The sequence below is a fragment of the Arachis duranensis genome, chromosome 6, assembly GCF_000817695.3.
Source record: "Arachis duranensis cultivar V14167 chromosome 6, aradu.V14167.gnm2.J7QH, whole genome shotgun sequence".
Taxonomy (NCBI): Eukaryota; Viridiplantae; Streptophyta; class Magnoliopsida; order Fabales; family Fabaceae; genus Arachis; species Arachis duranensis.
This window is the reverse complement of record NC_029777.3, coordinates 6,025,746-6,051,003: the sequence shown is the minus strand read 5'-3', so window position 1 is coordinate 6,051,003 and position 25,258 is coordinate 6,025,746. Positions and strand designations below refer to the sequence as shown.

At 34.4% G+C, this 25,258-nt stretch overlaps 2 protein-coding genes and 1 pseudogene across 2 annotated transcripts; all 3 read right to left on the bottom strand.

Moving 5' to 3' along the window:
* Positions 1 to 484: 484 nt before the first annotated feature.
* On the bottom strand, positions 485 to 1,752 carry LOC107492249 (transcription factor MYB61-like; annotated as a pseudogene).
* Positions 1,753 to 10,190: 8,438 nt separating this feature from the next.
* LOC107492248 (transcription factor PIF3) lies at positions 10,191 to 14,618 on the bottom strand. Its single transcript, XM_016113249.3, is given in 8 exon segments — positions 10,191 to 10,826; positions 10,949 to 11,318; positions 11,320 to 11,354; positions 11,444 to 11,509; positions 11,890 to 11,955; positions 12,078 to 12,173; positions 12,277 to 13,561; positions 13,663 to 14,618. Coding segments are annotated over 8 exon segments (2,124 nt in total). The 5' UTR covers positions 13,758 to 14,618; the 3' UTR covers positions 10,191 to 10,715.
* A 7,646-nt stretch (positions 14,619 to 22,264) lies between these two features.
* Positions 22,265 to 25,258, bottom strand: LOC107492246 (putative pentatricopeptide repeat-containing protein At5g52630). Its single transcript, XM_016113247.3, has 2 exons — positions 22,792 to 25,258; positions 22,265 to 22,639 (listed from the first exon to the last, which is right to left on the bottom strand). The coding sequence occupies exon 1, from the start codon at positions 25,147 to 25,149 to the stop codon at positions 23,026 to 23,028; it is 2,124 nt and encodes a 707-aa protein (XP_015968733.1). The 5' UTR covers positions 25,150 to 25,258; the 3' UTR covers positions 22,265 to 22,639; positions 22,792 to 23,025.

The window sequence follows — 25,258 nt, the reverse complement described above, 5'->3', positions numbered from 1 at the left end:
ACCCACAAAATTCACTCCATTATAATCTTCTCTGTATTTTTTAATTTTTTTTTATTAATTTTACTAGAAAACTAACTAGGAATCTAGTCAACTAGAGTTAACTAATTAAAAAACAGAAAATTTATTATAAAAAAATAATTTTTTACCATCCTGTTGATTTATGTTATAGACGACCCTGTAGATTTTTTCTTTTGTACTATTCTATATTGTAGGTGAAAATTCAGCATAGTATATACTATATATATGGAAGTAATAAGTAACAATAAAACTAACAGGTAGGATTTGGGGGTATTGAGTTCGTTGCACATAAACGCACGCATCGTGACTTTGATAGCAACAGTTGCAGTAGTACTGAAACTTGAAGGTACATAACGCTTTCAATATCTGTGATGAGTTTGATATATTGACTGCACAAGAACCTTAATTTCATAATTGAATCAATCACAAATAATATTATACTGCTGTAACATAATAATAATAGGTGGCGACAAATTTTGTGACCCTAGGTTTGTTGAGAATGGAAAATGTGGGCACCGCCTTGCCTTAATAGCATTAGTTTTTACATGGTTTGTCCAAAGGCCAGTGAAAATCTAGTGTGGAGATCTTTGGTGTATAAATCTGAGGGCTGCTGAAAAGGTGGTTGGTGTTGGTGGTGGGTTGAGGCGTTACTGGTGGTGGTTTGGTGCCAGGAGGCGATGGTACTGGATTCATCTACATTTATGAAAGTTTCTGGTTTGACGATGTCGTCGTTGGTGGTGTAGATAGAAGGAGAAGGCAGTGTGATTGTGTTGTTGTTGTTGGCGAGGAAGAAGGGGTTGATGTTGCTGTTAAGATATTCAGACCACTTATTTATGTCATCTACTTTTTGTGCCGCCTCTAGAGCAGTGGATTCTTGCCCCCAAGCTATGGTGCTGGTGCTATCAATGAAGCTGCTGCTTTCCCAATTGAGGGGTTCAGTGGTGGTAGCAGTAGGCTTGATGATCTGTGGTGGGAAAAGTGAAGTGAACATAGCGGAATTGAGGTCTGAAGATGAAGAAGTACAAAGAGAGGTTGGTGTTGTTCCATAGTTGTTGTTGGTGAAGGAGAGGTAGCCCACGATATCATGAGAAGAAGTAGTAGTAGTAGTAGTAGTAGGTGTATCTAGGAAGAGTGTTGATGATGATTCCTTGTTGTCGATGGATGATGAATTTGGGTGGTCAGTGGTGGTGGTTGGTGGTTGATGGTGGTTGTTGTTGTCGTTGTTGTTGGATGAAGAGAGAGGTTGGTGAGTGTTAGGGTCAATCCCTCTTTGCCTGAGCTTCTTCTTGAGGCAGGAATTCCAAAGATTCTTGATCTCATTGTCAGTTCTGCCAGGTAACTGTGCAGCAATCTGTGACCACCTGTTACCAAGAAGTGCATGCAGCTCAATTATCAACTTCTCTTCCTGCTCGGAGAATGCTCCTCTCTTTAAATCCGGCCGCAGGTAATTTATCCACCTTAATCTGCAGCTCTTCCCGCACCTTTGCAGACCTGTATCAATGACCTGCTAGTTTGGGGACAGAGCTCCAACATCCATGGCCATGCTTAGTGATGTAATTCAAGAGCTTCTCGTCTTCCTCGGGAGACCAAAGGCCCTTGCGAAGCTTCTGCTTGTAGCAGCAAGAGTGCCTTCCCATTTGGAGAGAGAGAGAGAATGAAGGGGAGGGGGGTGAATGGAGACTGCTATTATGGAATTTATATATCTCACTTTCTCACTCACGGGACATTCCACAATTTCAACGGCCCTGATTCAATGAAATGGAATGGATATATATATACACATATATACTTTGACTTGTATATGCATGGAATGTCCCACAAGAAACCCTCCATGCCCTTCTCCTCATACAATACAGTGAATCGAATCTTATTGATAGCTATATCTTTATAAATATATTTATATATCTGCTACTTCTTTTCATCACTAAACTAAACCTCCCTACTACAAATAATTAACCTTTTCACTTTTCACCCACCTTACCTTCTTCCTTTTAATCAATTAAGCTTTGATTTCCAAGAAATTATTTACTTACTTGTTTGCAAACTGGTATTCAAGTAGATCATATAACTATGAATTTTGATTCGCTAAATTTTGAATTTTTATTTTAGAAGGTAGAGTGTGATCTTTTATCTTTGAATGATTTCTCTCTCATATTTTCTTTAGTTCTACTTATGAAATAAATAACGAGAGATCACACTTTACCCTTTAAAATAAAATTTAAAATTTAAAAGATTCAAATCTTTAGAAATATAATATAATCATATATATACTTCTTTCTATTTTAGAGAAGTGATTTGTTAACGGATTATACATGTTGGTTGTTTCACTGAATAATATAATTGACAAGATGAATGTTGAAGTAACATAATATGGCTCCATTCCTATATGATGACTAAGAGAGAGGGTCAAGAACGAACGAATTGAAGTTGGATTATTGGAACTTGGGCCGTATTTAGCGATAAAATAGAATAAATTATATAAATTTAATTTATTTTTATTTTTTATTTAAAAAATTAATAAAAATAATAAAAAAATAAAATAAAAGATAAGTTAAATTTTTTGTTAGTGTTTTTATATCTTTTCTATTAAGATAGATACAAAATATACTAATTTAATATTTTTGAAAACAATGTCTCTGTTTATGTTTTATCTGTCAAACACTTTCTGTCTCAGTGTCCTCCTTGAAGATGATGGTGATGATGATTAGTATTATTATGAAGTAGAGAAATGAAATAATTAAGGTTTGAGAGAGGGGAGAAATGAATTTCTTGCGGAGGAGATAAGTAAAGGGCTGAGAGTGGCAATGTGTTTCAAAGAAAGTATGATGCAATAAATTCAAGATAATAACAGAAGGTTCTTTCTTTTGAGTTTCCTTTCATGATAATACTTTATATTTTCAAAACTCTACACCATTTTTCCTATTCTTGACAAAGATTAACTTTTGCTACAAAATTCACCTCCTCTTCTTTTTGGCTTCTAGGGATCATTTCTTTCAAAACCGTTATCATTTGGAAAAGGTTTCATTCTTTGGATAAACATACAAAATTAATCTTCACATCTCATCCGACCCATCCAGCAAGTTAATTAATTATTAAGCTCATTTCAACCAACTATCCAAATGATTCATCATTTTTGCAATCTGAAAATTACGTGCCTTTTTAATTAAATGTGGACTTCTACGACTTTGATTTAATACTATAATACCTTTATTTACTTAATCATACAAATTAACGGCATCAGTATTGTATGTTTATATGCATATCATAGTGCCATAATAATGCAAGCAGTTTTCAATAAGGATTTAGCTTTTTTAAGTAGTAGATTATTTCAATGGAAATCTTAATCATTGATCAAAACATTGCCTCATGTACATTTATGAATGTTTATCACAATATGATTCTTTTTTCTTTTTTTAATACATTTTTTTTATAAACAGATGTTTGACATCTTCCAGTTTTCTTGTTAATAATATCATATATAATCCATCACTTTATAATGTTAAATTCTCTCAAAAATATTTTTTTACATAATTATTATTCAGGCTTAACCATGTACCTAAATAATGGGATTAAGAGTGGCTGATGATGAGGTGATTAATTAACAAACTTGACCTTTAAAGGATTACATTCACAAAATTAAATCATAAAATGTTTAACTCATGTTAAAAAAATTAAAAAGATCAATTGAGTAATTAATGATACAGTTTCTAATAATACATCATCTAGTACTTAACAAAGAAACTATTAAATAGAAAAAAACTATTTAGTATTTTATGTGAAAACATAAAAAGCAAATTTTTTATATTTTTGTAGAAATTTAATTTTACTGTACTAATAGTGTAAAACATTTTACACCATCATTCAATTATTATATGTCTATTTTTTTTAAATGATTAGTTACCTAGTCAAAGTAAAATATAATTATTTTTGCTAATATATCATAATGTAACAATAGTAATGTAAATGTGTGACAAAGATTAAACAAGAGTAGTGAACTCACCCTCGACTTTAATATTTTACTAAACAACAATGCTAGGGAACCAACTCTATATAAGCCAAGAATCAGCCAACTGGTAAACCAGAGGCACCGGTGACTTTAACCGGATGTTGCTATTGATAGGCACATGGATGTTTCTTTTTCTTGTAAATTGGATGATTTTGGATTTCTATGTTTCATTTGTTACGCATTAATAAAACATAATTAATTATATGGAACCAACTAATGACTAATCAAAACACCTGTTCCGTGATTCTCCTCCTAACACTAGCGTATCTTCCCTCATGTTTTGAACGTGGTCAACAATAATTTAAAAAACAAATTAAATTATAAATTAATAAAACTAATTATAATTAATTTCTTAGCTGATTATTAGTTGGTCCATCTACTTTTCCTTTACCAAATTAACCAGCATCTATGTGATCCATGCATTCGCATCATTTTCAGATGTTTGCAGCCATATGATTGTTCAACAATATATTTAAACTATTTTACGTATACAATTGGCCGCAAATTAAATCTACTCTTATAACTAGGCATACATTAAATTAGCTTAGGCTACACAATTAATAGTTATAATTAAGCATAACAAAGAACATGAACAAGATCCAACTATATGAGAAAATTAAATAAAAAGGGTTTGGCACTTTGAAAATACTACTAGGACAGGATGGGAGACCAAAAATGATTAGACATAATTGATATAGGTGGTAGCTAGGCATTGCATAGGCACACAACATAAAATAGGCAAATGATTACGAGACAAAGATAAAAATTTTATGGCAATTAAGATAAGAACATGCTTCATTAACGAATTTTTGGGTAAGGGAGAGGGGCCAATATATTATTCCTTTAACTTTCTCTAGGGACAACAAGCAAATCACTAAAGCAACCCTCTCTATGTATGTCATTCCTTCATGACCTTTATGACTTTTCATGCTAAAAAGTCAACTTTAATCGGCAATTCTCTTTAAAGTATAATATATTCGTGTCATTAATGTAACAATAACGAGAGAATGAAAGGTTAATTAATTAATTTTTACCCTTTAGATTTGAAAGTTTGGATGCTTAAGAAACCCAAAAAAAATAATAAAATAATAAAACGTACTAAGTAAAAGAGTTAGTTAGTTATGTCATAAAATAGTTACTTTGTTATTGCTAGCTAACAACAGAACATGATCATTGATCACTAGTAAAATGGTTAATTCCAAACCATAAGTTTCAATCATTTCAAAATAGAAAAAAAAAATCTTAGCTATAACTATAAGGTTTTTCGAATTGGAAACTGAAATAAAATAATAATAAGAATAAAAATTGTATATATAGTGCATTGTACAACGTAACATATATAATAAAATAAATTAAACGTTTGGTTTGTCCTTCCAAGATGGCACAAATTGTACAATATTCTCTGCAGGTTATTCATGACATAGAAGCAGCCAAACTCGTAATTTGTCATCAAGTGCATACTTCATTATCATGGACACGTTCTAAACTGAGAAAAAGAAAAGTTAATTAATTAATATAAACGATATTAATTAATATTGGTGTCTTTCTTGTGATAGCCTGTCTCTTTGTTCTGACATTGTGATTCCAATGGCCTAAGCCATGTTCTAATTCAACCCATCATGTAAAATTTAATTATAAATTATAGAATATAAGATGCCTGTAATCTCCATACCTCATAATGCGCTTCTAAGTTTATCTTATATATTTAATTAATTAATTAATTTAATTCTTATTATTTTTTCCCATATGAGCTGTTGAGAGAGAAGTCAAACTCCAAAGCATTCTTAAAATTAATTATTATTATACGGCTACATTGCTTTTGCTGCATTTACACGTCTATAATATATGTCGGCCTCGTTGTCCTTTGGATATTCACAGCAAAATAATTAAATTAAATTAAAGGTGGTCAGCTATATAATTGAACCATTGTTTTCTTCTTCATATCATCATCTTAATTTTGTATCCTGAAAAATTAAAATTGAAAATTGATGTCTTTGTTTGTGGCAGCCATTCTCTGACTACAAATGATTGGAACAAATTATTTTATTTGAAATAACATAAAAACTTGTTAAAATGTTTAGCAAATAACAAACAAAAATGCGGTGCCAGGAGAGAAGCTAGGGTGGCGCCTTAAATCTTGTTAGAATATAAATTTGTGTATGGAAGGATTGGTTCATGGTATCTCATGCTTAATTAATTTTCCTTTCTAATACTTTGGTATATATATGTTATCCTATATAGTCACAGAAGATAGGAACCAATAGGCATGCCAAGTTAATTAGAGTCAGACAATAGTTGAGACAAATCTAATCCAAAATCACTTGATCATTTTTGCTCTCTATTTTGTCTCAAAATAAGCTGCTGAGCTGGCACTATTCTTTTAAGAAGGTTGAATTTCTACGCAAATATTAGCAAATTGAAAATAATAATAAACCTTATGGTCCCCCATAAGTTTATTCTGCAATGAAGGACTATACATATCTCTGGGTAGGCCACACATAATAAAATTAAGCTTATTATTATTATTATTAAGGTCCAATGCATAATGCAAAATGAAAAATGGTGGGATTTTTCTTCGAAGTTGTTCTGGAAATCATTGATTACTATAGTTGAAAATGAATAGAAATAGCAATAATCTTGTCCTTGCTAAGGAGCCCCCCTCTCTCACATCAACTAACAGGCTCCATGGTCCTAGTTAGCAGAAAATCACTATTTTCATTATTATTCATACCCTTGAATTGACATATTACAACACCTGCTAATAATACCTTTAAAAAATTATTCTAGTGTTTTAATTAAGACACAGCAAACAAATCTATTACAAAAGCTAGTGTGTTATTGGTAACAACCATAAATAAGAACACTTCAATTGGTAGTATTTATTTGTCTAGATAAAGTTGAATGAAGTATCATTTGTAAAACTAAATTATCTTCATATAAAAATTGCAATGGTTGCCAACTTGATGAATATAAATAATAATAACAATTGATACGAATTGAAGTAGGATGAAAACTCAGATGAAAACGACTTCACGTGAAGTTGATATCTGAAAGTTGTTAGATGAAAATTTAGTCAAATCAGTTAAATCATCTGACAGCTCTCAGATATCAACTTCACTTGAAGTCGACTACATCTGAGTTTCCACGTTGAAGTAGACACAATTGTCATCATTTTAACAATTGTAAAGGATGGCATCCAAGTAAAGCAAAATAAAGGTGTGATTTGAAAAGCTTAAAGACTTATAACCATAATGTTGATGGGAAATAAATATGTATGCGAAGTGAAATTCATGAAGATAAGTGATGTTTGGATGATCATCATAATGAGCATTTTTGAAATAGAGGGAGACATAATCCATTTGCCCTTGAAAAAATTTAGATGCCCTTCTGCATTATCCTCTCCAAACCATAGCTTTAATTTTTCTTAATCTAATTCAGCAAGGGACAACTAATCGACAAGAAGAAAATGAAAAGCAAATTGTTATAATTCATTATTTCATTGTATGCAATAGTTAGCCATTTGGAAATATTGATTAAAATAAACAACATGTGGAACTGTAGAAATAGTTGTAACCACTGACCATTTTCAAGTTAATTTGGAAAATCTTGGTCCTTTTCTCTGTCAAATCTATAAACAAAAACTACCATTTTTCATAGCCTAGTGAATTCTTAAACTGTCCCTAGCTCATGTTACAAATTAATCAGTGCAAAAAATTCTTACACAACTTTGTGAATAAATGAAACCTATGATTGTAGTTAAGTGATTATTAACAAATTCTTAGTATCATGAGGGAATGGAACAGAATTTATGAAGACCTTGCTAAGTTGGTCCATTAAGACTGATTGGAAACACAAGCACATGCACATTTCATATGTTTTTATTTTATTTGAAACAAACTTAATTGTCGCTTGTCTTGTCAAGGCAACAAAAGATGATGACATAAACATGAATGTCTCTTTCATGAAGTTGCTTTAGTTACCTGATATGGAAGATTAAGGGTTCAATTAAGTTAATCTATGGAGTTCAATTAAGATAATCCATCCGGAAAGTGTTGATTGAGAGAGGAAGAATCAGCTTGAATAACAACAACAACAACAACAACAACAAAGCCTTATCCCACTAAGTGGGTCGGCTACATGAATCAAACGACGCCATTGTGTTCTGTCATGTATCATGTCTACAGAGAGACCGTTTACATGTAGATCTCGTTTGACCATCTCATGGATGGTCTTCTTAGGTCTTCCTCTGCCTTTCGCCCTTTGTCCATCTTCCATCTCATCCACCCTCCTGACTGGATGTTCTATCGGTCTTCTTCTCACATGTCCAAACCACCTGAGACGCGATTCAACCATCTTTTCCACAATGGGTGCTACTCCAACTCTCTCCCTTATATCTTCATTCCTTATTTTATCCAATCGCGTGTGACCACTCATCCATCTCAACATCTTCATCTCTGCCACACTCAGCTTATGTTCGTGCTCTCCTTTAGCCGCCCAACACTCCGTACCATACAACATAGCCGGTCTTATAGCGGTGCGATAGAATTTACCTTTAAGTTTTAAAGGCACTTTTTTGTCACACATAGAACCAGATGCACTCTGCCATTTTGACCAACTTGCTTAGATCCTATGATTTACATCCTGTTCAATCTCTCCATTATCTTGTATGATACACCCAAGATACTTAAAACTTTTAACTTTTCGTAGGATGTTCTCTCCAATTTTCACCTCTATATTGGAGTTTTCCCTTCTAAGACTGAACTTACATTCCATATATTCCGTCTTACTACGGCTTATGCATAGACCATACACTTCTAGAGCTTCTCTCCATAACTCCAACTTCTTATTTAGGTCTTCCCTTGACTCTTTCATAAGGACGATATCATCGGCAAAAAGCATGCATCATGGCACAGGCTCTTGGATGTGCTTTGTGAGTACTTCCAAGACTAATGTGAAAATGTATGGACTTAAGGATGATTCCTGGTGTAATCCTATACCAATAGGAAATTCCTCTGTCACACTACCTTGAGTCTTCACACTAGTTGTGGCCCCATCATACATGTCTTTGATTGCCCGAATATATGCGATCCTTACTCTCCTCTTTTCTAAAACCTTCCATAAGACCTCTCTTGGTACCCTATCATACGCTTTTTCCAAATCAATAAACACCATGTGTAGATCCCTTTTATTACTACGATACCTCTCCATCATCCTTCTTAATAGGTATATCGCTTCAGTGGTAGATCTGCCTGGCATAAATCCAAATTGGTTCTCTGTTACTTGTGTCTCTTTTCTCAACCTCCGTTCTATCACCCTTTCCCATAACTTCATAGTATGACTCATAAGCTTAATCCCTCTATAATTTCCGCAACTTTGTATATCCCCCTTATTCTTGTAGATAGGTACCAAGGTGCTCTTTCTCCACTCATCAGGCATCTTCTTTGACCTTAAAATCTCATTAAAAAGCTTGATTAACCAGTTGATGCCTTTTCCTCCAAGACCCTTCCAAACCTCAATCGGGATATTATCAGCGTGAATAACAAGGCAAAATAATAGTTTTATTAATATCTTGGCGTATAATCCCATCAATTATAAAAAGGTTTGTCTGGTTGAAATGTTCCTTTGTACCCCATATTTGAATAATTACAATTTCACCTTTAGCTTTGTAGTGGGAAAATGATAGTCAACTTTATCACTACAATTACATTATTACTTTTAATTTTGGGAGAGAGCTTATGCCTCCACATGAACTATTTGAGATTCTAATTGGCCATTTTGTTACAGTGATTATGTCTTCTCAATCAATCTGATCTCAAACTTTTATTTGAGCCTTGGCAAAAATCCACAACACAATTTCATTACAAAGGTCTAATCAAACTCAAGAAAAGAACAACTAGTAGTGCCACACATTGGACAATGATCCTTGGATCTAGCACTCATATAGTTACTTTATAATACAAACTCGATACATATTTTTAGCCAGCTACTACTTTATGTCCCTTGATCATCCATGACTATGACCTTTCTACACATAATCTCATAATCTAATTGATTGTTTTCGTTGTCATCTTTTATGATTATTGATTCCAAGTCAAGAATATCTATACTACCGTTTCCATGCTCTTCATATATCCATCTTACTTCATAGTTCATATATAAGTGGACATAATATATGGTAAATTTTCCAATCAACAATAGATTTCAAGGATGGGCTTGGCTTTGTTAATGAAGGATTTCCAAGCCCATATATTATTTGGGTCTTGACATGACATAGTCCATGTCTTAATATGAGAGAGAGAGAGAGAGAGATTATGATGCTGCCACTTTTCTCCTGTTTCTATAACTAGTGAGAACTGGGAAGTGGGGTTAACATATTTGCCATGGTCTCTTACCAAAAAACATGTAGATATTATTTCATTAAAGCCAAAGAATAATAATAAGATATCTGAGTGGAACATTAGAAAGATAGTTGAATATGTTTAGGCCACAAGAGGATGTACATGTAACATGTAATATGGTTTGTTCAAAGAGACTGAAATATCTGTGCTTCCCAAAGGTGTTATTGTGATGGCTCAACCTCAATCCTCTGTTCTGTGCGCTCTGCATTAGAACTTGCAGAGATGCTTATAGTAAAAATTCTAAGTAAAAATTCAACATGAAGGGACATATTTATAGTCATCACTCACGCTTACTAGTCGAATTTATCAGTCACAAGGTTATCTTTTCTCGTGGCATCCACAGCTCTGCCGTCGTTAGCCTGAGAGGCAGAGGGTTCAATCCTGCCAGCTGCTGCTGCTTCACACTACCAAGCAAAAACAATTACAAACATCAATAATTGTATGACAGACAACAAACAATATTCAGGAAAATCACTTTCCAAGAAATATGTGTATAAGACCACAAGAAATCTTTCAGTAAAGACACCTGTTTTGTAGTCTGACTCGTCGAGTTACAACCATTGGTGTTCTGCATAATTGGCATTGGATCCTTTTGGTTAGATGCTGAAGCTGGATTCTCAGTTTCCGTAAGTCCTGCTGTTCCACAAGCATTTGGTTGTAAGGCTGGTGAGTTTGCAACAGGCTCTCCTGGATAAGAAAACATTGGAGCACGCGGCATAGTTGGAATTGGAAGTCCCTGGCTAGGCAGGCCAAACACTGGAGGATTTGATCTTCCCATCCCATGTAATGCAGAGGGTCCGGGCATAGGTGCGGCCGGAGGATGAGTTCTGTGCATTTGGGGCACCTGAATCATTGGGAATCTAGAAGGTCCACCATTCATGTCAGGCATACCCATTCGGAGGCATATACAAACCAGCTCCCATTGACATAATCTGCATAAAAAAGATCTGAATCAATCTTATGCTATCACTAAATCATGTATAATCTGAAAAGCTGGAGTTGAAGGGGAGAGAAAGAGTACTTGAACTTGGAGTTGAAGTGTTTTGAGATACTCGATTGCCTCGTCCAGCATTGAAGCTTTGTCCACCTGATACAAAAAAAGTCAGCTAAACCATTTATAAGGAAACTAGAAGAGATTTTACATATTGGTAACCACATGATAGCATCTATGAAAAATTAAAAAGCTTTGGTGGTAAGCAAAAGCCATTGATCACTGCGATTAGTTTATGTTCAAGGTATTGAACTTTAGCTTCTTCTTTTTTATGTATTTTAGTGAGAGGGCATGCTTGATATTCAATTTGAGAACTGAACCTTCCAAACAAAAGTGAAGCTCAAATATTGACATCTATTGCTGTCATTCTATAATATTTTTGCTTTAAGTTAAAATTCTTAGTGATAATAAATATTCTATTATGCTTATGAAAATTCTCTGGTCCGCATAACAAAAGTGAAAATGAAAGATTAAACCTTATTGCAGTTTGGTATGAGATCTTGCAATGCACGCATCTTCTCATTGATCCTGTCTCTTCGCCTCTGTATAAGTAAAAGATCACAATGATAATCATACAGATCACAAGCAACAAAACATATGCTACAGATGGAAAATTTGTTGTTTATTTGCAACAGTACACAATTGGCATATGGCCTTCACTCACCCTTTCAGATAGATTATGCACTTCAGCTGAACGACTTCTCTTAACACCTCGTGTTGGACCTGCCTTTTTAACACCCACTGATTCTTCCTCAACATCCTATAAGTAAAAGAAATTTAATTTTTGGTTAATAGAGAGTAACTGTCAACATAGGTAAGATAATAAGTAAACATGTATGGAAGTGCAATTCTAGAACATTAACTTCACTGTGGCACTCAGAGTCCTCTGTTTCTTGTCTTTTTCGCTTCAAACTTTGGTTTGGGTTGCCCGAAATTCTCTCTGCGCCATTGCCAGAGCAAATGGATGAAGAGGCTACTGCAGGCTCCATATTTTTTACAACAGCTTCCTCTCCTTTATTGGTACTTTCACAAAGAAGTAGATTGGAACTTTGATAAATCTTTGACACATCTTCTTTTCGAGCAGGATCAGATTGCCTCAAAACAGTAGCATTCACTTCAAGAGATTTTGGCTCCAATTGCTTCAAATCAGCCTTAGAGGGCTCCAATTGCTTCAAATCAGCCTTAGAAGGCTCCACAATCTTCAGCTCGTGCACAGCGGATTGTTTCGGATGTTCGCCACTAAAACCAGCTTTTGTTAATTCAGGAGGATTGCTTGCGGTCGCAGAAGCATCGTTATTTTTGTTTTCAATACCATCTGATCTTGATGAAGACAACCCAATGTTCTGAAGATTAGCCTTCACAATAGCAGCAGGTCTAGCGAAATGGGAGAAGTTCATTATAGTGGAACTACTGCTGCACATAACCTGATCTTGCTTATCCAACTTTAACCCAGAAAAACCACTTGAAGCAGATGGGAAAATCTGAGCCAGTTCCCCACAAGGTACTTGATGAGTAGGGTTACTACCATTATTCTCTGTTATCTCTGATGCTTTGGACCTAACAGATGCAAATGATCCTTGACATTGATATGATGATGGTTGGCAAAATTGACTTGTACTAGGTTTGGGTCTAGGGATCTCAATCTCTCCTTTAGCCATAACCGAAAAGTCCTTGTTAAGGATCCCTTGTTCTGAACCAAAAGCATGGCGTGCATAGTTCTTGTGAGAGTCCCTAAGTAACTGATTGGAATTGCTTCTTTTGTCCAACAAAGAGAGGTTATTTAAGGGAGGGATTTCATGCATGGTGACCCCAGAGAGTTCATGTATGAAATCAGAACCATAGTCATGTGGCAAAGATTCATCCATTCCATAATTCAACCAATGTATCACGTCTTCGTCTTCAGCAGATGGAGCCGGCATTCTAATCTCATTCAGTCCACTTTCTGAATCCCCAAACTTCCCCATCCTCATCATATTAACATTATTGGTACCATTACCATATCCCACTACATCCCTATGTTGAAGACCCTTGGGACAATGAGATGTTAAACTCTTACAAGTTGGACTCTTTCTACCTCTACTACTTGACTGACCCTGCATTGAAATCTGACCATTTTCCCAAACAAGTTCATAGAAATCACTCTCTGGTCTGCATTCAATTCAACAAAACACAAATACAAACCAAAAGGGTGAACAACAAACATCTAATCAAGTGCAATTCAGACATGAACATAACTTAATTGAACTTACGCGGTTGAATGATCAGTTGCACTTGTGCTATTGATCTCTTTAGAACAATCAAGCTTCTCCTTGGCCTTGCGGTACAACTCATGCAAAGGCATCATGAATTGAAGGATTGTGATGTAAAAAAAAGGGGGGACTGTTAAGTTTTAAGAACCAAGGAACTGAGACACTAATAATAATATTGTGATTGTGGCTTCCGACATAATACTATACTATGATAACTGGGAACCACCTTCGACAACCCAAATAATAATACATGAAAGCTTGACGCAAGCCCCACTACTACACTGTGAGAAACAACCTACGCTAATTATGACTATAAAAATATGAAAAGATAAATAGAAACAACAGTGATAATTTTTTGCCCCAAATATAATCTTTCTTTTTAATGGGCACAGTCCTTATCAGGAAACAAAAGCTATATATATAATAAAAAATTAATAATAGAGAAGAGGATCAGTCAAACAAATTCTTTTAATGGCTATATCATCCACAAAACTTGTCAAATAAAGTAAGGACCATGTCAACAATTTAAAAAGATTCGATCTTATTATCATTATTATTATATATTATACTAGTATATTAAACACTAATCAGCGTCCGGTTCTGAAAACTCCAATAACAAGTGAAGCTTCAGAGCAGAGAGCACCCAGTAAGGTGCGCGTAAAAATCCTCAACTGGGTATAAAAAAAGTAACAAAATTTGGTGTAAAGAACAAAAATTTCTTAGTCCAAAGGAAGAGTTCTAATTTGAGAGTTCTTGAGTGTGTGAGAGCTCAGAAGAAGAGGAAACCAAAATATTGGGAGAGAAACAAAGGAAGAAGGAAGCGAAATAGTTGGAGAAGAAAATTGAGGAGTAAATAGTGATCATCACTCGTCAACACGACCAAATGCAGAGTCAGAGAGGAGAGAAGAGAAGAGGAGAGAGAATTAGAAATGGAATTGATTCAGGTTGCTTTCTAACCATGGTTAAGTGTTAACCCCTTACTAACCTCGCTTGGTTTTTTCTGCGGGCCCTTTCCTCACTTCAAAATTTTGGATTAGCCTCTTCTGATTCTTGCGGAAGAAACTACATCCCATAAAGCTTGTACATGTATTTAAAATCTTAAACTCTATTAAATCTAAATAGTTGATAAAATAAAAAATATTCTCTAGTTTTAGATGCGTAGTTAGAGAATCCAAATTTCAAACGGTGAAAATTCAGGTGCAGCCGTGAAATTGATAATTGACAGTTGTTAAATAATTTAATTGATTTAACTAAATTTTTATCTAACAACTCTCTATTATTAATTTCATGTGAAGTTGACTGTGTCTGTACCTAAATTTTTACTGTTCCAAAATTAACAGAAGCTTATCTTTTATTTTTCAAACATTTTTAGTGTGCTAAAATTTTACTTATAATTATTTTTATTTGAAAATTATTAGAAGATTTGATTGTGAATTTGTACCTTTTATTATATAATTCTTTATTAATACGGTATAATTAAAAAACTAAAATTTGTGTCCTTTTAGGTACAAAAAGAATTAATATCATATAATAAATGGGAGAGGATTGAATAATATAATAATAAGAGTTCTGTGAAGGGACAACGTAGAATTGTTACATTTTCAATTTGCGAATGATACGATCTTATTTTGTTCACAGGAAGCGGAGACACTGGTGATTTATAAGAGACTTCTGCATTATTTTGAGTTGATGTCTGGCCTGGGTATCAACTTTGAGAAGTCGAGCCTAATTCCAGTTAACTGTGAGAAGGAATGGGTCTTGAATATGTGTGATTTGTTGGGATGTGCTGAAGCGATGTTACCTGTCAGGTACTTAGAAATTTTTCTTGGCGCTAATCCTCGGTTGGTGAAGATCTGGAAACCAATCATAGACAAGGTAAAAGACAAGCTGAGCTTATGAAAAGCTAAATTTCTTAACAAAGCGGGTAAGTTGGTACTCATAAAATCTGTCCTCAATAGCCTGTCAATTTACTACTTAAACTTGTATAAGATACCAAAGGCGGTTGTAGAAAAGATAATTGGACTGCAGAGAATGTTCTTATATGGAGTAAAGAAGATGGAAAAAATGGGATACCACTAGTGAAATGGGAGGTAGTTCAAGCCCCCCAAAAAACTAGGTGGCTTGGGGGTGGAAGATGCGTTAATCAGAAATGCGTCACTTCTATTCAAGTGGTGGTGGCGCTTCTCAAAGGAGGACTACCCGCTTTTAAAGAAGGTTGTATGCTCTTGTAATCAGTTGGACCCAACTGTAATGCTGTTAAACCAGCGTTTGCCATCAAAAGGAGGTCCGTGGAAAGATATTTGCCAGTTGAATATTAAGGAGCACCAGGTAAGAGATATGATGATTCGTGGGTTGTCCATGGAAGTGGAAAACGGCAGAAGCACTCGTTTTTGGGAGGATACTTGGTTACAAGGTTGATTATTAAAAGATTATTTTCCGAGACTCTTCTCTGTTTCAAATCAACAAGGATTGGTAATAGGGGACTATGAATTTTGGGATGGGTTAAAGTGGGTATGAAACTTTCAGTGGAGGAGGAAACTCTTCCAATGGGAGGTGGAGTTGCTCAATCAGCTTCGCGACTGGTTATGTGTTGTAAGATTATCGGTTGATAGAGCGGATTCAGTTGTATGAAAATTTGACAAACAAGGTGTTTTTTCTACTAATTCTTTTGTGCAGGTATTGCAGAAAGAGACTCTTTCAGAGGTCATCACAAACTACAGTTTCACTAATTCCATTTGGAGAGGATTGGTTCCTCCAAGAGTTGAACTATTTGCATGGTTTGTTTTAGTAGGAAGGGTCAACACGAAGGAAAAGCTGAGTAGATTCGGCATTATTAATCAAAATGACAATATATGTGTGTTGTGCAAAAAGGACATAGAATCAGTTCATCATTTATTTTTTGCCTGTGAATTTACGTGGCAAGTATGGTGTGCTTGGTTGACGCGTGCTGATAGAGTTTGGACTGCTTCGAGGACCGTTAAAGAGTTTTATGAGAGTTGAACTGAAGTACCAGGTGACAAGTCTAAGCAAAAGAAATGACTGATAGGATTCTGTGCAGTTATTTGGAACATTTGGTTAGAGCGGAACAGCAGAGTTTTCCAGAGAGTAGAGACAAATGTTGAAGGTGTTAAGATTATGTCCTTCTTGAATTATAGGGAATGGTGTCGAGTTGATCCGTTTGGTTGTTGATGGCAATGTCGGAGATAACAACGGATTATACATTGTTATTTGTGTTTATGTCTTGTTTTGTTGTGCTTTCCTTTCTACTCTACTTTATTAGGTTGAGTTCCCTTTGTTCAAAAAAAAAAAATTATGCTACGTGTACATCAAAATCAGTTACTAAAGTCAGTTACTAGTATAAAATACATACTAAAATACAAATATATATTGAAAATAAATTAAACTTCTCATGTATTTGTATACAAATATATTGGTGGCTGATTTTAGTAACTGATTTTGATGTACGAATAGCATTTTTATAATAATAAATATGTTGTCCATAAAGAAAATTAAATTTTCTTTTTCCCCATGAACATGCAAGAATCTTTCTTCATAATTTCTGTGGTTGTTTTGTTAGGTTATTGCCCTAAATGGCGAGTAGATTTGGCATAGTGCCATGACCAGAATTGGATGAGAAGCGTCTACGTCCCTACTCAATGTACTTGAAAGAAAGAAAGAATGAAAGAATGAAAGAAAGAAAGAAAGAAGGATCGGAGAGTGCATGTTTCGTTGATGATGCTTACAATTTCATGGTTCACTCTTTTGTATATATTATCTTTGTAATTAGTTTGGTAAAGGTTTGGCGTTAATAATTGTGGTGGGTTCATTGTTTTGTGTGAGTGCATCTATCTCTCTATCTATCTATAATTCAACGTAACACAGCAAAATCATGTGTGCATAATTATAACCTGTATGGACGGTTGGCCCATCTTTGCACGGATAAGTTTTATTAAATAATAATAACAAAGATTTGGTTTAAATTTCAAAAACCGGGGCTTAAGAAATTAATAAAATCATTGACATTTATGTATCTCAATCCTTGTTAATATATTGTAAGCAATTCAAGCTTTGCAATAATCATGGAGGCTCTGGTGTCCTTTTTCGTCATTGTCTCTCTTTTTTTTCCCTTTTGTGATGAGCTTTTGATTTGTTGTTAAAAAAAAGGTCCGAACACAATCATTTAAAATTAAGGACATGATTAAATATCAAATACTACAATGTTAGAGAAAGTTTTGATAATTGCGTACCATATTATAATACTAATAATTGTCTAATAGGCAAATTTTAATTCTGGACATTATATTATATATTTATCCATACTATACACTTACATACCCAATATTTTTAAAGAGTTTTTATCTACCACTTAGTCTTGTCAAAATTTAAACTTGATCCGTCATCTTATAACTCGGTCTTTATTATGTATCATGAATTATAACTCAGCGTTAATTATCATTCATTTTTTTCTTGTAACTGACACTTTCATTACCAATTTAATGACCATCATTTCAATCTTAATGACCAAACGGTCATAACATGAATATCATTCATCAATTCTATGTCTATAAAAAGAATCTTCTATATCTAATCTCAGAGAGTAACATAATAAGTTCTATATCATGTCTTACAGTCTATGTTCATAGAATTATTACACACAACACATGATAATTTCTATTTCATGTCTTACATTCTATATTCATAGAATTATTCTTATACCTCTTAAACACTTATCGGCTTAAGCGTCGGAATGTCTTTTGCAAGTATCCACCCCTTGTTCTTTCCTTACCGACGTATAACTCATTCTAACGAGAAGTTTAAAGACATTCATCGACGGACAAACTATACACCGACCAAACTCAGCAAGAACAAAATTTAAATTCAAATACAGTGTATTAAAAAACATGCTAATATATCATCTTAACTCCATTTCAGCTATGCGGACACTTTCAACTTTAAAATATGAGATAAAGTAGGACCACCTAAACAAATTAAAGAAGCCTGCCAAGAAGGGATCATTAATATATAGATCTGAATTAGGGAATAAACTAAGTATAAGTCAATGAGATATATGTCAACTTAAGTATTTGTATATTTGCATGTCCTTTAAAATTAAAGGAGAGCAACTAATATATCTATATTTATTTTTATATAAAATTAATAATTAAAAATTTTTAAATAATAATTTAATAAAATATATTAAATTATCTAATTATTTTTAAATATCAACTTCACACAAAAATAATTAGAAATGAGTTTTTACTTTTATTTTTTCTTTTTCTTCGAAAAATTGTCAAATAGCTAAGTTTGACGACTGATAGCTTCTTTGGATAAATTATTATTTTGATATCGTTTATGTTAAATCTTAATTTGATCCTTAATTTTTTAAACGTGTTATTTCAGTTTAAAAAAATGTCAAACGAATTTAATATTATTTTATTATTAAATTTGACTCAAATAATTAATAAAAAAATTTTATATTAGTAATTATTAGTTAATTAATTTTATTTACATACTGAAATCGACTATTATATTAACTTTTAAATATATTAATTGTTCGTGTCAAATTTATTTATAAAATAATATTAAATTTAGTTAAAATTTATTAGTACTAAACTAAAACGTTTAAAATATTAAACATTAAATTAAAATTTAGTATTAGAAACCAAAATAATAATAACTTCTTTTATCATATCATTACAAGGTTAGTTAACTTATGTAAGTGATATTTATTGACATAAAACAATAAGTTAAGAAGGCGTCGAAGGACGTCCGAATAAGAGTGATTCAAAAAGTTTTCAGAAGAGCATAATTCCATCATTTACATACATTTATAAATTTTTTTAAAATTCGTCCTTAATAGAAAAAGGGCAAAAAAGAAAAAAAAAAAAAGGGGAAAAGATGCTAGTTTTTGCGGCAAATCAAAATGGGGTAGATGAAGACTACAAGAGGAGTGGGTGGAGCCCATGAGAGATGGGCAGCGTCCACTTGGAGGCATCCTGAGCCCCAAGCCCATGTGGGCCCACATTTTGTAGGGCACTTGGCACCCTTGAAGCATATGCAAATGCAAAGATTAGATAGGGACGGAGACGGTGTTGAGTTGAAGAAAGAAACTCTGATCATTCGGCGTGGATTTCACGTGCATGGTTGAAATTCACGTGACTCTATTTTCTCTCCTTTCCAACTCGGATGGATGGATATATGCGCCACTGCCCTCTGCCACTCTCTTCTCTTCTTTTTCTGGCTCCTCATTTTCATCAAATCACTTGTACTTCCACATCCACAATGTCAGAACATGTTTTTCCATCAACATAGATACACTACAACAACATTCTGCTAATATCATCATCATCATGTAAATAATTAAATATAATATTCCTACATCATGGTTGAATGTGCATGTGCTGCATGCTCATCTGTTATTATTAGCTCATCATTTAGTGCCATCAAATTCAATATTCCTTCTTGTTTTTTCTCATCTTTGCATTAATAAGCATGCACATAGATGATAGAACAATTAGCTCGCCAATGCTTGCTTTATCTGAATTTGAATCCAACCAACAGCTAATAATTGTTTTGATTCTTCATGTCATTGCTTACACAGCTAAAAAGAAGCAAATGGGACACTTGAAATTTGAAAAGTATAAAATGTTAGATAATTCTATGATGAAGAGGTTTTTGTGTGAAAAGAATAAAATAATATATAATTTATGTTAAAAAATTAATAAAAATAAAATAATACATTCTCTTAAATAAGTATTTAATTATCTATTAAAGAAAATCTTTAAAAGTTTTTATTGTAATTATTGCAGCTGATTAAAAACTTATTAGTTACTTACATAACATTTTCTTTTAAGAATATACTTGAGTTATACCTAAACTCTATTACTCCCACAAGTAAAGGGTAAAAGTACTAAATACTTTATCCCTTCAATCAGTATTTCTAAAAAAATTAAAAGGAATATTCTTTTGGGCATGTAAAAGTAAGATTATAATGAGAAGCAAAAAAAGTTATTCTATTCTGTTCTTTCACTTTTTATTTTTTCTATTTTTTCATTTTGACTCACTATTTGAACACATATTCTGTCTTTGATGGAATATTAAAAGACCATGCAAAGACACAACCTCTAGAAATTACCCATCTATTCTAACTCACTATATGAATATAACCCGCCAGCCACCCCTTTCAGTAAAATACATAAGAAATTGTTTTTCCAAACTCTCGAATATCCAAGCAACAATAAGAGAGATACAAATTAGAGGTAAAAAAGTCACCAAAAAAAAAAATTAGAGGTAAAAAGAAATTAAAAGAAAAATTGTCATAATCTTATGAATCATGATAGAGGATAATGTTAATAAATGGATTGGTTGGCTGAATGATTAAAGAGGAGGAGAAGCTGATAATGTATTGTAGTCTACTAGACACTAGTCTTTGACCCTAATAAATTGGACTTAAATACCAAGTTACTGCTTTACAATTTCTGCAGACAATTTATGTCTGCTTCTTTGCAGTTCTGCACATGACAGCCATTCCCATGTAACAACCACGGATTTTTTAAATACTAAATCTTAAATCCTTGCATGCGCAGCCAACAACACAGAACTGAGCAGGTGCTATCACTTATCAGCACTCTAATCTATGGTGCTATGAAACAACTAAACAAATATTCCGGTTGTCTCCTTACATATATATACACACACACATCATTACTGGAGAGATATAATAGTATAGTAATAACATGCTTAGGAACTAATAATGCTGATAAGACCAATATAGTTCTCTATCTACTGTATTAATCGCTCAAGAATGTCTAAGGTACAGGGTGCTAAACTTTTTTATCAACCAAAATAAAAAATAATACATGTATTCTTGTGCATAAAGTATATATAAGAAAAGGAATGCCATGCATTACTGAAGACTGAAGAGAGAAACATCAGCATGGTAGCAATTATGTAATAAAATGCTAAAAAACTGTCATTTTTAAAAGGATGAAGTGCCCGTATGCACGTTGTTATATATATTTTCCTGCGTGCCCATAACGCTTTGATGATTGCAATCAAAAGCAAATAAATATTAAATAACTCAATTCAAAACAAATGACAGAAGCTGGTCAGGACACCTAGTACAATGCCATACTATCAACGATCCACGAGGAAAAACATAGGAAGAAAAATCTGAAAAGATTTTCTGAGCTGTCACGCTACTACAGTCAGAAGTATTGGTGGGTCGTTAATCAACAGTTACACCAAACGTAAGAAATAAATAAACCAACCAAGAATAACAAAATTCTAATTTAATCCTATTACATGTATATTAAAATTAGTCATTTATATAAAATATATATTAAAAATAAATTAAATAATATATATTTATATATAAATATACAACGATTAATTTTAGTATACAAATATAATTTTTAATTCTCCTTAGGTGGAAACATAACAATAAGAAATGATTTTTTTTTATATGCTAGATGTATGCAGTCCAGCAATGCAACTTGATCACCTGACATAAAAGCAGGTTAAGATAAACATGGTTAATTTGGTTAGTTGAAAGAAACATACAAGAAGTAGCATGCTGCATGAGTACCTTTACCAAGCAGCGCCAGCTGTTTTTAATTTGTTACTTAGAAAATATAAGGCTCTCCATAGGTTGCAAGACTCCTAATTTGATCCAATGGAAGATCTTTACAAGGCGTGCCTAGCACTAACCAGTACATCTTTGGTTAAGAAAATTTCATATTCTCCAAGAACCAGACTCTTAAATCAAGCACGTTGTTCTTCCTTCTTTGGGAGTGGACAGGGAACTCCAGCGTTTGGTTGCGAAAATTGCATTCTACTAATTGTCAATGGTTATGCATGTAGTTCGTATCATTGTACGTGTGAATGGTTTCTGATGTTTTCGACACTTCCATATTTGATTGTCATTTCTTTGCAGATGCCCTTGAAACAATAACCCTTCAACTATAAATCCTGAATCCTGTAACAACATAGCCACAATCGAATTTAGTTTAAATTAGAATAGGTGTATGGTGGGTCAATGGGAGAGAGCGTTGTAAAACATATCACGTAAAAAACTAAAAATAATTCATCTCGGTTGATTTCGTTACGTTAAAAGGAAGCTTTCCTTACAATTATAAACATTTGAATTAAGACATGAAAAAGATTGGCCATGCATCTCTGTCAGAAAAGGATGACTGTTGGTTCCCGGTGCCACTTGTCAACGACATGCGAAGAACTTAAAACATCAAAGAAATCATTATAACTTCAGTATTATTCTTGAAACTAAGTGAAAACGGAGCACACTAGAATCCCCCTGAATTAAGCAGTTCTGTTCATATGGTTAACATATGTTTCAACTTTCAGTCACCAATAATCTCTACACGAGCACAAGCCATTAGTGAATCGATGAAACCTATTGATATCTCTTACGATAATCTCTCTCTGAAAAATCTCCGAAGCAAACTTCATAACAGTATGACAATCACCACAAGTCCTCAAATTCTTCTTTATCCTTACAGGAGATCCAGCTGGGAGGACCAGAAGACCAAATGCAAGAGCTAATTTCTCACTGTGATACCACAAACTCTGCTCTTCAGACCCTTCTGCACTGTTGGTTGCAAACTGTGTCTCAGCAGCATATCCTCTCTTCTTTACCAATTCCTTTAGCTTCTGTAACATTTCATAGATCTCATCGGTCCTTGAATGTGACCTATCATTCACAGTGAATATAAAGGTCTTGTTCTTAACATCAATCCAGCTACATCCAATCTCTTTCCTTACCCCCTTGATCCCCATCAATTGCCTGACCTCATTAGCTTTTTCCAACATCCCATGTCGTGAATAGATATTAGAAAGAAGCACATAGTTTCCTGGATTATCTGGTTCCAACTCGAATAGCTTGTCCGCAACCTCCCTGCCCATTTCAAGATTGCCGTACTTTCCGCATGCTCCAAGCAAAGCCCCCCAAGTTGATGAGTCAGGCTTGATTGGCATTGATTCAATGAACTTCCATGCTTCATCCAACCGCCCAACACGACCAAGCAGATCAACCATGCAAGCATAATGTTCAAGCCCAGGTTCTATATTATGGATGTTATTCATGGAATTGAAGTACCTAAATCCATCTTCAACCTGTCCAGTATGGCTGCAAGCTGACAGCACAGAAACAAAAGTGATGTGCTCAGGCACAATTCCCTCTTTGAGCATGTCCTCAAATAACCCAATTGCTTCATTTGCGCAGCCATGTTGGTGGCAAACCGCTATCATAGCTGTCCAACAAACCACATTGCGATGCTCAGTTTCTTCAAATACCCGATAAGCATCAAACAAGTTCCCACATTTGCCATACATCATTACCAGTGAGCTCGATACACATGCATTTTTTACATGTCCAAGCTTTAATATCTGGTTGTGGATCAAGGTTCCTTGAGTTAAAGCAGCAATGCTAGCACAAGCATGAAGAACAGAGGAATACGAAGCTTCATCTGGCAAGAAGCCTTCCCTCTTCATGGCCCTGAAATAGCTGCAAGCTTCCTCAAAGTGTTCACTGTGTACACATCCCATGATCATTACATTCCAGGTAACAACATCTTTCTCTCCATCAGCATGGAACAACTTGGCCGCATCATCAAACAACCTGCATTTACTGTACATGTCCACCAACGAGTTCTTCACATAAACCAATACAAGTAAACCACGCTTCAAACCATTCCCATGCACCTGCTTGCCGAAATCCATGTCAACCACAGCAGCACAAGCAGCAAACACACCCGAAAAGCTAACCTGATCAGGAGGAAGCGAGGCCTGGCGGACAACCTCCCTGAAAATCCCAATAGCACGATGATACAAGTTATTTTTCAAAAACCCAACAATCAAAGAGTTCCAAGAGACAAGGTTTCTATGGGGCATTTCATCGAACACCTTCTGTGCCAAAGACATAGAGCCACACTTAGCGTACATGTCAAGCAAGGCACTAGCCACAAAGGTATCAGTGTCAAATCCATGTTTATAAACCAAAGCATGCAGTTGTTGACCGTGGGTAACAAGGTTTGTGTGGGCGCAAGCGGGCAAGACGGCAGAGAATGTGTAATTGTTGGGATAAATGCCGGTGCATCTCATGCGGTTGAAGTACGAGATGGCAAGGAATGGGTTGTTAAAACGCGAGAGGTAGGTGATGAGGGTGGTGAAAGTGACGACGTTGATGGAGGCGCGTGGGGTTGAGGTAAAGAAGAGGAGGGAGTGGTGGATGGAACCGCATTTGGCGTACAGGAGGAGGAGGTTGTTGAAGAGTATAGGGTGGGAGGCGTAGTTGGCTGTGATGATTTGGGTGTGGATTTGCGTGGCGTGTTTGAGGTTCTTGAATTGGGAAGCATTGTTGATGACGGAATTCAGCTGATCTGCTGAGTGATGATATTCATGGAATTGCACTGCAAATTTGCTTCTTCTGCTAATAACATACTGTCTTATTAGTAGAAACCCAAGTTTCATTTCATAAAAGAGATACAAGGCTAGTAACTTAGAAGAACCACTAACCAACTAATTTTCTTTGTTTTGTTGTTGGGCCAGGACTTATGATTTGGGCCTCGCCAAGGCCCAA